Genomic DNA, 12,050 nt, shown 5'->3' with positions numbered 1-12,050 from the left:
CAGGATGTGTAACCCTGCTTGCGCTCAATATTGGCGTATATTTGACATAAATAAGGGGAGCAGAAGTAGTAAATGCATGAGATGGATATAGATACGACGCATAGTAATGTGATGAAGAAATGTGGGTATGCTACGGGGTGCGCATAGGGGGAAGGGGCGTTCCGGTGGGTTTGTCAAGGTGGCAAGGGACAAAGTTCCACCCCGGCCCCTGGTAGTGGTTGGGATTGGACTCCCCAAACCCACACGAGTGGCCTCTGGAACCCAAAAAAAGAATCATAAAACCATCTCTCTCTCCCTCTCTCTCTCTGCCCTTCTTTTCCAACCCTTTTGCCATGAGTCTCAAAGTAAGGGAAGCCCCCAAACCCAACCAAACCGAGTATCCGACCCAAGCACCCAACAATACAACTGCTGTACAAAACAAGGTTACCACCGTAAAAGAAAAGAAAAGAAAAGGAAAAACCAATTAGTGGTAAGCTTAGCCGAGAGATATAAAGTTAAAGTTAGGAGGCATTAATTGGTTTCTTGTTTGGCATTTTGTTGCGGGTGGTGAAGCAAGAACAAGAGAAGAGAGGAGGCGGCCTCCTCCTCCCCGCCTCCACCTCCTATATTAGAGAGGGACTCCCCTCGCAGCGGCATCAACAGCAAACAAGAAGCTGTCCCTTTCGCTCTCCTCTCTTCTTCCGTTACCACTCACCCTCCCGCTCCTCGCCCTTTAAGGCATACCCCTCTCCAATCCTCCTTGAACCTTAGAGAGAGAGAGACCAAGAATGGCTCGTGAGATGAATGGCTACTTCAGCCACCCTCCGCCTCCGCCTCCGGTTCCGGCGCCGTACCAGGAGGAGGCGGCCGCGGACGTGGACGACGCGGAGGACGGCAGCGGCGGGCAGGGGAAGCTCTGCTCCAGGGGCCACTGGAGGCCCGCCGAGGACGCCAGGCTCAAGGAACTCGTCGGCCAGTACGGCCCCCAGAACTGGAACCTCATCGCCGAGAAGCTCGACGGCAGATCAGGTAATAAGAAAAATAAAACAACCTCTAATATGTGGAGTTCCTCCGATGCAATGCTGTTTCATTTCGGATTCGAAGATGCATTGAATGCGCAAACGGAACTACTCCTACTACTGGTTTCTTTTACTGCAACCATCTTCCGTTTCGTGTGGATAACTTCTTTTCTTTCTTTCTTTCTTGTAAAAGTAAAAACATGCATTTTAGTATTAATTTGGAGTGTGTTGCGGTTAACGCAATGGTGATCGTGGGTTGTGCCTGATTCGTTCGTGGTTTATTTTGTGGTGATGTCGGCCAACAGGGAAAAGCTGCCGTCTGCGGTGGTTCAACCAGCTGGACCCGCGGATCAACCGCCGGGCGTTCACGGAGGAGGAGGAGGACCGGCTGATGGCGGCGCACCGCGCCTACGGCAACAAGTGGGCCCTCATCGCCCGCCTCTTCCCCGGCCGCACCGACAACGCCGTCAAGAACCACTGGCACGTCCTCATGGCCCGCAGGCAGCGGGAGCAGTCCGGCGCCTTCCGCCGCCGCACCAAGCCCGCCTCCTCCTCCTCCTCCTCCATCGCCCCGGCGCCGCACTACCCAGGCGTCTTCCTCCAGCACCAGCACCAGCACCAGCACCACTACCAGCACCACGGGGCTTCTCCCATTCCCATGCCGCTCCAGCCGTTCGCCATGGGGGTGGCCATAGCAACCGGGGTGTACAGCAAGGCCGCCACGGCCACGGCCAGCCGCGCCTACAGCGGCGGCGAGTCCGACGAGTCGGCGTCCACCTGCACCACCGACCTCTCCCTCAGCTCCGGCAGCGCCGCCGTCCCCTGCTTCTACCACCACCAGGGTACGTGCCTCCCTCGCTGCATGCTTGCCCTCAAGGCTCAAGTCCCAAGCCCCCCAAGCTGTTGTTGTTTTGTTGCGTCGTCAGTCGTCAGTCCTCCACATGGACATGGAGATGGACATGGACATGGCCAGCGTTTTGATCCGAGTCCGACTGACATGATGGTCTTTGGTGCAGGCTACGACATGGCTCCGCAAGCTCACGCCGTGACCCAGGCGTTCTCGCCGAGCGCGCGCTCCGCCTTCTCCGCCCCGTCGTCCTCGTCGGCGCGGCAACAGCAGCGCAGGCAGCAGCAGCACGAGGAGCAGGATGGCGACAAGCTCAGCCTGCCCTTCTTCGACTTCCTGGGCGTGGGCTCGACATGACCGGGCGGGGCGGTGCGGTGTACAGGTGGAGGCCGATATCATCATCATCGTCGTCGTCCTAAGGGAGGCGGCCAATCCTTCCTAGCTAGTTAAGCAAGGTTAGAGTCTAGAAGAACCAGACTAGGAGAAGATGAGGAGGATGAGGAGTTAAGTAGTTTTATTTATGGCGATGAATGTGACCTCTCTGGTTTCACTCCTCCTCAGTTTTGCTGCTGATTACAGTACTTATTCAGATGGAAAAGAAGTCGCATGTCATGTAATGTAATGTAATGGTGGCAACCCGAACTTAGTTTCTTTCATGTCCTCTTGTCTCTATTCCATTTGTTTGTGCCGAAGAAGCAAGAAAATAACCAAAAATTGCCCCCCTGCAGCAACGAGCATTTGATATGTCCGTTGTTGTCCGTTCCATTCCATTGTCGGTGCCCACCCAGCCGCTGGCGACGGCGAGAGAAAAACAAATTAATGGCTCACTCAGTTTACTAAGCCGGTGCACTAGGAGTAAGAAGACTAGGACTAGGAGCGGACCGGCCTGGCCGGCGTGATCGGTGCGTACGACGAGTATGTGAACGCAGCGGCGAGCCTTCCTTTCTTTCTTTCTTTCTTTCTTTCTTGTTGCATTCATCAACAAGAACGACGAGTCATTTTCCCCTCTCTCTCTCTCTCTCTCTCTCTCTCTCTCTCAAGGGTCGGGTCGGGGCGGGGCGGGTCGGGGCCGGGCGGACGGGCGTGGTCTCGGGGGATTCCGTTGGACTGTTGCGCGTGAGCATGGCCTGGTGGTGGTGGTGGCCGTGGCGGGGACGGATGGATGGTGCCTGGGCGGAGGAGGAGGACCTCGCCTCATGCATCCTCACGCACGCACGCACGCCTTTGCAAGCCAACGAAACTGCTGTTGCAACAGCATCTCGTTGCTTCTTCTCTTCTGACTCCGTTACCAGTTGCTCATCTCGTCACTCGCTCGCTCGCTTTCTGTAATTGCTGCTACCTGCAACTGCCTGCTCGCCTCATCACCGGCGACAATCATGTCTTAATTATGGCCTCTGCAACTGCAACCAACCTACACGGTCAATGCTAAAACCAAAACTGATATCTCAACTGACCAAGAAACCGTGCAGCGAGCAATCACTGCAATGTGAGTTTCTCACCAGTTTTTACCACCCACAGTGCCGGTTCTGCCCATGTTTGACTGGACTTGCTCTTTTATCTATTCCTACTCTCAAAAAGAAAACTCTTTTATCTGTTGCTCCATTCCATACACCACCCTGGGCCTGGCATGCATGGACACACACACTCGGAGGTGTACAGCAAAAATATCGAGCGAGCCTGTTGATCTGCTGAATGGATGGATGAAGACGTGCAGTCATCATGTTTTATAGTTGCACCAAGGAGGACTGGACTGGGTCAGCCTATGTGTGTCTGTGACCTGACAGTCTCACGTCCGAATCCACTCCAGCAAAGTAAAAATCTCAACTTATACTACATTTGGTAGTTCAGGTCAAGTCCTGTCTTCAGACATGCATGCTAGCTACTCCGGTATATATTTTGCATCTGATACAAAAAAAATGATATAACTTACTTGATCACAACGACACAGGCATCCTTTGTTTGCTGTTAGTTTGTAGTTTGTACATATCTATTTTGTTTAATGAAAATTACCGTAGAACAACTTCACACAGGCATCCTTTTTTTCTTGGGTAGTTGAATTTACCACAGATCTTTGCCCCGGCCTGCCTGCAATGGGTTGCTTCAGAGGGAAAGCATAATACTGTTGTGCTAATCGGGATAGGTATGGCATTAAACATATTACCCTTTTGGTTAAGCTGAATAGAGTATAGGCATCATTCTGTTCTGTCGTAAAGATTATTGCATGGAGGCGCCCTTCGGTACAACCCCCTCCCCCCAAAACGTATAAAGGGTAGGGCGGTCATTTCACACGCCGTATGAAAATACCCGCCCGCCGTACGCACACCGGCGTCGCCGTACGGCGCTGTCGCGTACGCCCGCCCGTCCGCGCCCACGCCCGGTGTACGCTCGCCCGCATGCACGCCCGCCCCGCTGCGTACGCCCGAGTGATTAAAAAAACCGATCGGGCGAACCCTATCTTCACGTCACCTCAGGCACCGCCACTGCCGCCGTCATCTCCGGCAGTACCTGGCCGATCGGGCGCTACTGGACGTCGAGAACCGCCCGTCGTCAGCCCGGCGTGCTGTTCGCCCTCGCGTTGTGTGTGACTAGATGCCGACAACCGCCTCGGTCGGGCAGACGCCTCCGCCGCCGCCAGCTCGTAGCTGTTTGCCGTCGAGTCTCCGGCGAATCCCAACACTATTCTCATGTCTGACGAAGGCAACGAGGTACGCGAGGCGCTGGCATAGTGATTTAAAAACGGATTTTAATTGCGAAGATTTTACGTGATGTTTGAATGGATCTTTGATTATATATGAACGTGTATAGATTGAGGCTGAAATAGGATATGACAGTGATGATGGCGGTAGCGAGGATGGATCATTGTCATTGGATGAAGACGAACATGACGGCGAAAATTATATGAGTTTGGATGAGTCTTACATTGGCAATGTAAGTGGTCTGCATGTTGTCAACCATATTAAATACAAGCATCTGCGATGACAATAACATGTTTGACTTTGCACAGATAGGAGGGGATGATGACAATGAGGATATGGATGTAGATGATTCATATGCTGAAAGCGGAAGCCATGTAGGTTTAGATTTATGTATTGTAGTTTTTTTAAGTGACATGGAAAACGCATCAAATCTTACATATCATATTTACAATTTGCGCAGATGGAAGTGGAAGGGTACTATGAGTGGAATTTTTTCGATGATGCCAATGACGAAAACGATATTGATGCATCTTATAATGACAGCTCGAGCAAAGTAAGTAGTGGAAAGTGAGTACATATGATAGTCCTTATACAACTATTTACTGACATATAAGGTTGTTTGTAATTTTTTTCCAGGGAGAGGTTGGTGGCGCGTGCGAAAACGATGATGATGCCGATGGTGATGAGTGCAATTTTGACACTGGGTACGATGAATACCAACAAGAATCACTGAACATGCATTGGACGGTGATGTCCACGACGTTCAGGACAGACGAGGAGGCATATGATTTCTATAACGATTATGCGAAAAAGCGTGGATTCAGCATTAGGAAGGACAACTTGAAATATGCAAAGGGTATCGACGCACGTAGGCGCTTGAGGAGGTTTCTGTGTTCAAGGGCTGGGAAACGACATGCCAAGTTTTGTACCATGGAAGGGAAGAAGCGCAGGCTGAGAGCGGAGACTCGGTGCTATTGCGAGGCCCATCTAACTATGAAGCTTGACAGAGAGCGCTCCATTTGGTATGTCAGTAGTTTCAGCGATGATCATAGTCACACTCTTGCTAGACCGGATGAAGTTATATATCTTCGATCTCATAATCAGATAAAGGAATACCAGAAGCTCGAGATCTTAGCAATGACAGGTGTTGGGCTCAAAAAACATTAGATTTATGACAACTTCGTTAGTAGGTATGGATCATATGCACGGGCTGGTTTCGGGAGGGGGAAGCTTTATAACATGTGTTATAGGGAGAAAATGAAGTTGCTAGCAAAGGGTGATGTGGACACTGCGATTGGTATCATGATGACGAGAAAGGCAAGGGATCCAGACTTTTTCTTTGAGCACACTGTTGACGCAGAAGGCAAGCTGAAGAACATGTCCTGGTGTGATTCTCAGTCACGTCGGGATTACCTTGACTTTGGTGATGTAATCGTCTTCGACAGCACTTACAAGATGAATAGGTACGGAATGCCATTCATACCTTTTGTTGGTCTAAACAATCATCGTTGCACCACTGTGTTCGGTTGTGCTGTTGTGTCAGATGAGACGGAGGATACATATGTTTGGGTGTTGCAGACCTTCTTGAGAATTCATTGTCAGAAGAAGCCGAGGTCTGTAATTACAGACGGAGACGCGGCCATGATAAGGGCCGTCAGGAAGGTCCTTACTGACGTGTGGCATCGACTTTGTTCGTGGCATATAGAGAAAAACATGCAGAAACACCTCCACCACAAGTCCCTTAAGGACTTCAGAGCTCTTATTTACTATGCTACTACACATGATGAGTTTGAGGCGAGATGGGCAGCTTTAAGAGCTAAATGGGAGTCGGAGAAAACTGAAACATGGTTGCGTAGGATGTACAGGAAGAAAAGGCTTTGGGCTGCATCATATCTCACCGTTGGGTTCTTCCTTGGTATGCGGAGTAACCAGAGGAGCGAGAGTCTGAACTCTTGCCTTCATATGCATCTTGACTCTGGCATGACAATTGTTGATATGGTTGTGCATTATGAGAACTGCATAGTATGGAGACAGCCGACATTGGTGCAATAATAGTCCCCAACAAAACAAGAACAGCCATTCGAGAAACTCATCGTCGGCTGATTTATTCCTCACAATTTTTTTGAATCAAGTCATCTATCATTATCTGACCATTTTTTTTGTGAACGTACTGAATAGGAATTTTCTTTATTAACTCTTTTCCTTCCGTCGCAAGAATGCCAAAAACATCCTCACCTTCATTCTTAAACCCAAATATTGAAAACACGTCGTCCGGTCTCAGTGAAATAAGGCCTTTACTGCCACTATCTTCTTGTACCATGAATTTTTTGCTGTTTGGGTTATAACCTAACATCATAAAATGCAGCAAAAAATCCCTCATTTGTACTGAAGGAATGATCAACATCTCTTGCAAGTTTGTTTTGTAGAACCTAAATCGCTGAGCGGTTGTTAATTTCTCAACGAGACTTATCCACTTCTCTATGGAACATGGAATCGCACCATCGATGTCCATACCGCATGTTAAATTTTTTCCTATTAATAAATATAATTACGCAATAGCGTCCGAAGAAATTGTACGAGACGGAAAAACGTGACCTTGATCCGGGCGACAGCCGCCGAAACAACGGCTGTGGCAAGGGAAAGTAGGCAGCCGAGCATCGGCGATCTGCGCCGGCGGACTCGGGGTGACTTAACACCCAATGCGGCAACGTGCGCTCTTGACGGTCGACGGCGATGGACGGCGATGGACGGCGCTGCACACGCGGTGACGGCGCTGCGTGCGTGGGGCGATCGTGGCAGGGCGTCTTGGGGGGGGCACGGGGCGGCGTACGGGGCGAGTGGTGGGCTTGGGTAGGGTTCCGCCGTGCGTGGCGGTATACGACGATGGAGAGGAAAAAACTGGCGTCCGGCGCCGATTGGGCCAGGCCCGATACCGCCCAACCTATCCGTGCGACAGCGGCCACCGCCCAACCTGCTAATGTTTAGTCCCACATTGTTTCTCGTCATGATTATTCACTTGTTTAAATACCGTCCTCTGGCTGCAATGTTAAGTCCCTGATTGTGGCGGTCTTACTTAAGTAGGTTAATGTATATTATGCTCTGGCACTCCAAATTCTTAAGTAAATCCGTCCACACTACGAGATTTTTTATATTTTTGTTTTTTATTTATTTTTATGTTCCATGAAACGTCACAATTTATTTTCACATACTACGGGATTTTTTTTCACACGCTACAGTGTGGCACACAAGCACGCCTGTAAAATTTGGGTGCGTTTCGACACTCGATGCATTTACTACGATTTTCTCCGTGAAAATACCCAGAAAAGGTCTCCCGACGTGACGCAACTTCCGTTCGTACTCCGATTCCGTCGAAATTTTGCGTGGGACACCGTGGGGGTCACTCACATGCGCACGCAAAAGTTGGGTGTGTTTCGTCCATGTTGACATGTAGTCACAGTACAAACCTCAGATATCAGTTTGGGGTGACATGCATGCAGTAGGTGTTCCCTTTCGCAAAGCCATGAAACGTCGCCATTTTTTTTCACACGCTACAGTGTGGCACACAAGCATGCTTGCAAAATTTGGGTGCGTTTCGACACTCGATGCATTTACTACGAATTTCTCCATGAAAAGACCCAGAAAAGGTCTCCCGACGTGACGCAACTTCCGTTCGTACTCCGATTCCGTCGAAATTTGGCGTGGGAGACCGTGGGGGTCACTCACACGCGCACGCAAAAGTTGGGTGCGTTTCGTCCATGTTGACATGTAGTCACAGTACAAATCTCAGATATCGGTTTGGGGTGACATGCATTCAGTAGGTGTTCCCTTTCGCAAAGCCATGAAACGTCGCCATTTTTTTCACACGCTACAATGTGGCACACAAGCACGCCTGCAAAATTTGGGTGCGTTTCGACACTTGATGTAATTATAACGATTTTCTCCGTGAAAAGACCCAGAAAAGGTCTCCCGACGTGACGCAACTTCCGTTCGTACTCCGATTCCGTCGAAATTTGGCGTGGGAGACCGTGGGGGTCACTCACACGCGCACACAAAAGTTGGGTGCGTTTAGTCCATGTTGACATGTAGTCACAGTACAAACCTCAAATATCGGATTGGGGTGACATGCATTCAGTAGGTGTTCCCTTTCGCAAAGCCATGAAACGTCGCCATTTTTTTCACACGCTACAGTGTGGCACACAAGCACGCCTGCAAACTTTGGGTGCGTTTCGACACTCGATGCAATTACAACGATTTTCTCCGTGAAAAGACCCAGAAAAGGTCTCCCGACGTGACGCAACTTCCGTTCGTACTCCGATTCCGTCGAAATTTGGCATGCGAGACCGTGGGGGTCACTCACACGCGCACGCAAAAGTTGAATGCGTTTCGTCATTAGATTTTTTTAATATGAATTAGTGCATGAAAAATACAAAAAATGCAATGATTTACTTTTTTTAACAGCCGGCGCGCGCGGCGCAAACTGCCGGGCTAGGCAGGCGACCCACGGCGGCCACTTGGGCGCCGTTTGCAGCGCACACGTGACGGCCCATGAAAGCCAAAAATCCACGGCGGCCACCGCCCAACCTGCTAATTGTTTAGTCCCACATTGCTTTTGGACACGCTTATTCACCTGTTTAAATATCGTCCTCTCCGTACAGTATTAATTCCTCGAGTGTTGCGGTTTTTTCTCATTAGGATAATGTGAATGATGCTCTGGCACTCCATAATCATGGAGTGTCACAGCAAAAATTCACATTAATCTTATGAGGTAAATCCGTCAACACTACAAGTGTTTTTTATTCTGTTTTTTAATATTTACAAATACAGTACTTTTTGGACACATTATTTTTATATTTATAAAAAAAAGTTCGCCTACAGTGGCCTAAAAGGCGCGTGGGGGGACCCACGGTGCGGACGGGCCAAAGCAGGGGCGGCCCACGGCGCGCACGAGGGAAGATGGGGCGGCCGGCCGTGTGTGCGCCGCTAGTGGCGCCAACCGCCCACAGTGTTGTATTTTTAGTCCCACATTGCTAGTTTTCACGGCTAATAACGTGTTTAAATAGCTTCATCAGTCTACAACATCAAATCTTTAATCGTGATGGCCATACCTCATTATGTTTATGCAGGTTCTGCTCTGTCACTCCACAATTATTGTGGACTGATATAGCATGACCTGTCTAAGTATTGTAAGGTATGACTATCCGCGCTTAAAGAATTTTTTGTACGTCTCGACGGAGAATTTTGTTACATCCTTCAAATTGCGTAGGGTTATTTGCATGACCTGGGCGTGACACAACTTGCGTTTGGTGTCCGAATTCGTTGAAATCTTGTGTGCGATCCAAAATTATAAAAAAAATCATTATCATTGTTGACACAAATAGCAATAGTAAAGTTTATATTAAGTAGTGTCATGCATTCTAGCCATTTTATGAATTTTCTATAATTTTTTCGGTCGAAACACCTAGAACGCTGACCGGACGTGACGCAACGTGCTCTTCGTATCGAAATACGATCAATTTTTGGATTCCGTGTGGGAGTGGGCATACTAACTCACATGCAAAGTTTCAGGCCATTCTGAAGATGTCAAAGAATTGACCTCGTTCTCCGTAGACCGTTCGGGTAGGGAGCAAAGGCCCTGTTCGAAAACGGGTTTTTTTCGACATCCTTCAAATGAACCCAATTTTTTTCCATAGTGTTGTACCATCATGACTAGGATGCATGACAAGTTTCGTGGCGTTTTGCCATTTTATGAAATTTCTATAATTTTTTGGTCGAAACACCTAGAGCGCTGACCGGACGTGACGCAACGTGCTCTTCGTATCGAAATACGATCAATTTTTGGATTCCGTGTGGGAGTGGGCATACTAACTCACATGCAAAATTTCAGGCCATTCTGAAGATGTCAAAAAAATTGACCTCGTTCTACGTAGACCGTTCGGGTAGGAGCAAAGGCCCTGTCCGAAAACGAGTTTTTTCGACATCCTTCAAATGAACCCAAATTTTTTCCATAGTGTTGTACCATCATGACTAGGATGCATGACAAGTTTCGTGGCTTTTTGCCATTTTATGAATTTTCTATAATTTTTCGGTCGAAACACCTAAAACGCTGACCGGACGTGATGCAACGTGCTCTTCGTATCGAAATACGATCAATTTTTGGATTCCGTGTGGGAGTGGGCATACTAACTCAATGCAAAATTTCAGGCCATTCTGAAGATGTCAAAAAATTGACCTCGTTCTCCGTAGACCGTTCGGGTAGGAGCAAAGGCGCTATCCGAAAACGAGTTTTTTCGACATCCTTCAAATGAACCCAAATTTTTTCCATAGTGTTGTACCATCATGACTAGGATGCATGACAAGTTTCGTGGCTTTTTGCCATTTTATGAATTTTCTATAATTTTTTCGGTCGAAACACCTAAAACGCTGACCGGACTTGACGCAACGTGCTCTTTGTATCGAAATACGATCAATTTTTGGATTCCATGTGGGAGTGGGCATACTAACTCACATGCAAAATTTCAGGCCATTCTGAAGATGTCAAAAAAATTGACCTCGTTCTACGTAGACCGTTCGGGTAGGAGCAAAGGCCCTGTCCGAAAACGAGTTTTTTCGACATCCTTCAAATGAACCCAAATTTTTTCCATAGTGTTGTACCATCATGACTAGGATGCATGACAAGTTCCGTGGCTTCTTGCCACTTTATGAATTTGAAACACCTAAAACGCTGACCGGATAAAAATATTACAAAAATTTAGGTATTAATAAAACAAACTTGCGTAAATGCTAAACTATCAAAAGTATCAAAAGTAAGATAGATAGTAATGATATGATCTGAGTTTACAATGCACTAGCAGCACTCCCGCAGCTGCCCGGATCCGGGCAGCTGCGACAGAGCTGCCCGGGCAGTGCAAAGTCAAATCACATTATTATTAACTATTTTATCTGCCAGGGTGCATGAATCCGCCTATTTAAGCCGGTCTGGGCGCCCTTCGGCGGGCGTGGTGGGATTAAACAAAACCATCCATCGTACCGCCCCCCCCCCGCCCCTGCGCCCTCGACCGCTCGCACGCGCGCCTTCCAGCGGCCCACTAGGCCTACTGAAATCGGCCCACCTTGCTTGTCCACGCGCAGCGCCGCGAGAAGCCGGTCGCACGCGCGCCTTACAGCGGCCCACAGAATTCGGCCCACCTTGGCGGTCCACGCGCAGTGCCGCGACAGGCGAGCTCTAACTTTAGTCCCACCTCGCCTGCCGGAGCTCGCCCGCACCAGCTTAAATAGCGCGCCCCACCCTACACCGCCGTGATCCTAAGAAAAATAAATAGACCGCCTACTTTCTCTACGCCGCCTGGTTGGGCCCGTGGGCCTTGCGGGGCTGAAAAGCGGTCCCTTTCGCCGATCGGCTTGATCGGGATCGACTTACTAAGCCTCGCTCGGCTCCGGGCCGGCGTTCTTAAAAAAAAAAAATCTTCTAATTTGTTTTGCTAATGTTATGTAAAAATTTTATTGTTTGGT

The 12,050-nt window shown here is 48.9% G+C and overlaps 1 protein-coding gene across 1 annotated transcript; it reads left to right on the top strand.

The window, feature by feature from the left end:
• The first annotated feature begins 620 nt into the window (after window positions 1–620).
• On the top strand, window positions 621–2,501 carry LOC123074460 (transcription factor CSA). Its single transcript, XM_044497307.1, has 3 exons — window positions 621–1,008; window positions 1,304–1,840; window positions 2,015–2,501. Exons 1-3 carry the CDS (start codon window positions 768–770, stop codon window positions 2,200–2,202), a joined length of 966 nt encoding a protein of 321 aa, XP_044353242.1. The 5' UTR covers window positions 621–767; the 3' UTR covers window positions 2,203–2,501.
• Window positions 2,502–12,050: the final 9,549 nt, after the last annotated feature.

Source organism: Triticum aestivum, chromosome 3D (genome assembly GCF_018294505.1).
Source record: "Triticum aestivum cultivar Chinese Spring chromosome 3D, IWGSC CS RefSeq v2.1, whole genome shotgun sequence".
Lineage (NCBI taxonomy): Eukaryota > Viridiplantae > Streptophyta > Magnoliopsida > Poales > Poaceae > Triticum > Triticum aestivum.
This window is presented reverse-complemented; position numbering and strand designations above follow the sequence as displayed.

What these genes read in the sequence shown, in the direction of transcription:
- LOC123074460 (XM_044497307.1), top strand. Translation starts at nt 768, where the DNA reads ATGGCTCGTGAGATGAATGGCTACTTCAGCCACCCTCCGCCTCCGCCT. An exon ending in GAAGCTCGACGGCAGATCAG is followed by an intron (nt 1,009 to 1,303) that starts GTAATAAGAAAA and finishes GTCGGCCAACAG; the next exon opens with GGAAAAGCTGCCGTCTGCGG. An exon ending in CTGCTTCTACCACCACCAGG is followed by an intron (nt 1,841 to 2,014) that starts GTACGTGCCTCC and finishes TCTTTGGTGCAG; the next exon opens with GCTACGACATGGCTCCGCAA.